This window comes from Puntigrus tetrazona, unplaced genomic scaffold (genome assembly GCF_018831695.1).
Source record: "Puntigrus tetrazona isolate hp1 unplaced genomic scaffold, ASM1883169v1 S000000150, whole genome shotgun sequence".
Lineage (NCBI taxonomy): Eukaryota > Metazoa > Chordata > Actinopteri > Cypriniformes > Cyprinidae > Puntigrus > Puntigrus tetrazona.
In genome coordinates this window covers 790,001-792,500 of record NW_025047826.1, presented here as the reverse complement: position 1 = coordinate 792,500, position 2,500 = coordinate 790,001, and the positions used below count along the sequence as shown (strand labels likewise).

The 2,500-nt window shown below is 37.5% G+C and overlaps 1 protein-coding gene across 1 annotated transcript in view; it reads right to left on the bottom strand.

Annotated features, from left to right (window-relative positions):
• Window positions 1-635: 635 nt before the first annotated feature.
• Window positions 636-2,500, bottom strand: part of LOC122332939 (cGMP-dependent 3',5'-cyclic phosphodiesterase-like) — a 147,136-nt gene continuing 145,271 nt past the window's right edge. Inside the window, 1 exon segment of the mRNA XM_043230413.1 lies at window positions 636-2,500. This exon segment is cut by the window's right edge and continues 87 nt beyond it. Coding sequence (XP_043086348.1) covers window positions 2,353-2,500 — 148 coding nt within the window. The 3' untranslated portion in view covers window positions 636-2,352.

Sequence of the window (2,500 nt, the reverse complement as noted above, 5' to 3'; positions counted from 1 at the left end):
AAACAGTGGTTAAACTCTTGTGTTTTGCGTTAAGCTCTGAATTCAGACTCGGAGATTTTACATCCAAACATCAGTACGAGTTCACAGGGGTCAAAAAACAACAACAACCAAAAACAAAAACAGGTCAAAATTAATATATAACAAAAAAAAATAAAAAATCGCATCGAAGACATGTTTTAGGACCATTATAACATTGTAATATTTCATTATGACATTAATGTATATATATGCTGTCAAACGATTAATTGCAAGTTTTTTAAACGTATTATATGTTTATGTGCTGTGTATTATTATGTATACAGAAATACAAACGCGTGCATGTGTAGATCTAAGAAAAATATCTTATGTTTATATAATAGATACATTTATATATTTATATATATAATATACATTATATGAATGTCAATATATACATATACCTATATGTAAATATTTTCAGAATATATATTGTATGTGTGTGTATTTATATACACTGTAATGTATAAATATACACACCATGCAAATAATAATTTTTCATCAATTTAATTTTTAATTGTTTGACAGCACTAATATATATATATATATATATAAATGAAAAATAAATTGTAAATAAAATGTAAGGTAATTGAATTGATGTTATAATTACAGTATATTGGTCTTAAAAACAAGCTTTTGAATCATATGATTTGAGTTGTTTTATTCTTTTGATTTAGCTTTTGTGAAAGGTTAATATTAAACTGACATCACTCTCTTTGTTTTGTGGTCCTTTGCAGATTTTGGCAAATGCACGTACAGTCACACCTGTGCAAACACACATGTACACACGGCAAGTAGATATCTCTATATATCCATGTAGCTTCAGAACTGTACATAGATAGGCCGATCGTTTTTATACATAGATCTCTTTTACAGTCCCTCAGGAAGGCAACGCAAACATTTGTAAGGCAAGATCCATTTGACGCACACATTCTGCCATCCTGAGAAAGAAAAGTGTGAGGGCCGTGGAGCCCTTTAAAACACGACTATATGTACAGAGCTTGGAAAAGTTCCTCCACGTCTGAACCCAGCAGATGCCTCGGAAGGACTCCGGGGTCCGTGTGTTTTCACGCCGCTCGTCACACGCTCGAATCGCTCGCTGCTCGCCTGACTGAGATTTCCCGATGATTGCTTTGGGTTTTGGGGATTTCGGCAATGGAGACATGTTGTGGTGTTGCGTTTTTCTGTGTAAACAGGGAGAACTGACGTCTGAGGGGCCGAATAGGTTGAAAGCAAAAGATTAATTATCCAAAGATTTGTTTTGTCTGGCAATTTGTGTCCGCCGAGGACGCTGAAAAGAAAACAGTGGCTTCCGTGTTAAATGAGCTTCTGCAACCAAATGGGAACCACTGAAAAACACATTCGGAAAATGTAACATTTGGACTGCTGGAATTTGAAAATGTTACGAGTTTTAAAAATGTAACATCAGAACGCTGGAATTCTTACAAGCTCTAAAAACGTAACACCAGCTGCTGTAATTGTTACAATTTCTAGAAATGGAACGCCGGGCTACTAGAATTGTCTAAAAATGAATCACTTTGCTGCCAGAATGGTTACAAGTAAGTTTTAAAAATGTAACATCAGGGAGCTGGAATCATTACATATTCTAAAAAAGGTAACGGCAGAATGATGGAATTGTTACCAGTTTTAAAATGTAACACTGAGCTTCCAGAATTGTTACAAGTTCTAGAAATGTAACGCTGGTCTGCTAGAGTTGTTACAAGTTGTACAAAATGTAACACCAAGCAGCAGAATTTATTATACGCTTTAAAATTAGAACACAAAGCTTCTGGAATTGTTACAAGTTTAAAAACGTAACGCTGTTACAGCAGGCAGCCAGAAGTGTTACAAGTTGTACAAAATGTAACACCAAGCAGCCGAAATTATTATAGGCTTTAAAATTAGAACACGAGGCTTCTGGAATTGTTACAAGTTTAAAAAATGTAACGCTGTTACACCAGGCAGCCGGAAGTGTTACAGGTTCTAAAAGCGTAACACTGATGTAACACTGATTTTAAAAATGTTAACCCCTGGCTGCCGGAATTGTTACATTTCATTCAACAAGTTGTTTAGGTGAAATATGATTATTAATTTAGAACAGAGTGTTTAGCTATTACTACGGGGCCATCGAGAATCTACATTTTTTCAGTCCAAATGTCCGCGTAACATTACACACTCCACTGAACGCGCAGCACCATCCATCGTTCTTCATCGCGCAAAGCCCGTCTCCATCGCAAACGGCAAAGCGGAGACAACGAACCTTTCCTCAAAGCCTCGTCGGTAACTACGGAATTTTACCAAGACGCAATCCTTCGGGTGACCTTTGCCCTAGCGACGTCATTGGTCGTGTTTGTCACAGTCGTCGTCCAGGCAACCGTTCATGCGGTGCGAGTCGTCTCCGAAGGCGCCTTGAGACTGCAGCAGCTCAAACTCCTCGTCCAGAAAGTCCAGCGAGTTGTTGCTCGGCAGGCCGCGGATGGTGAAC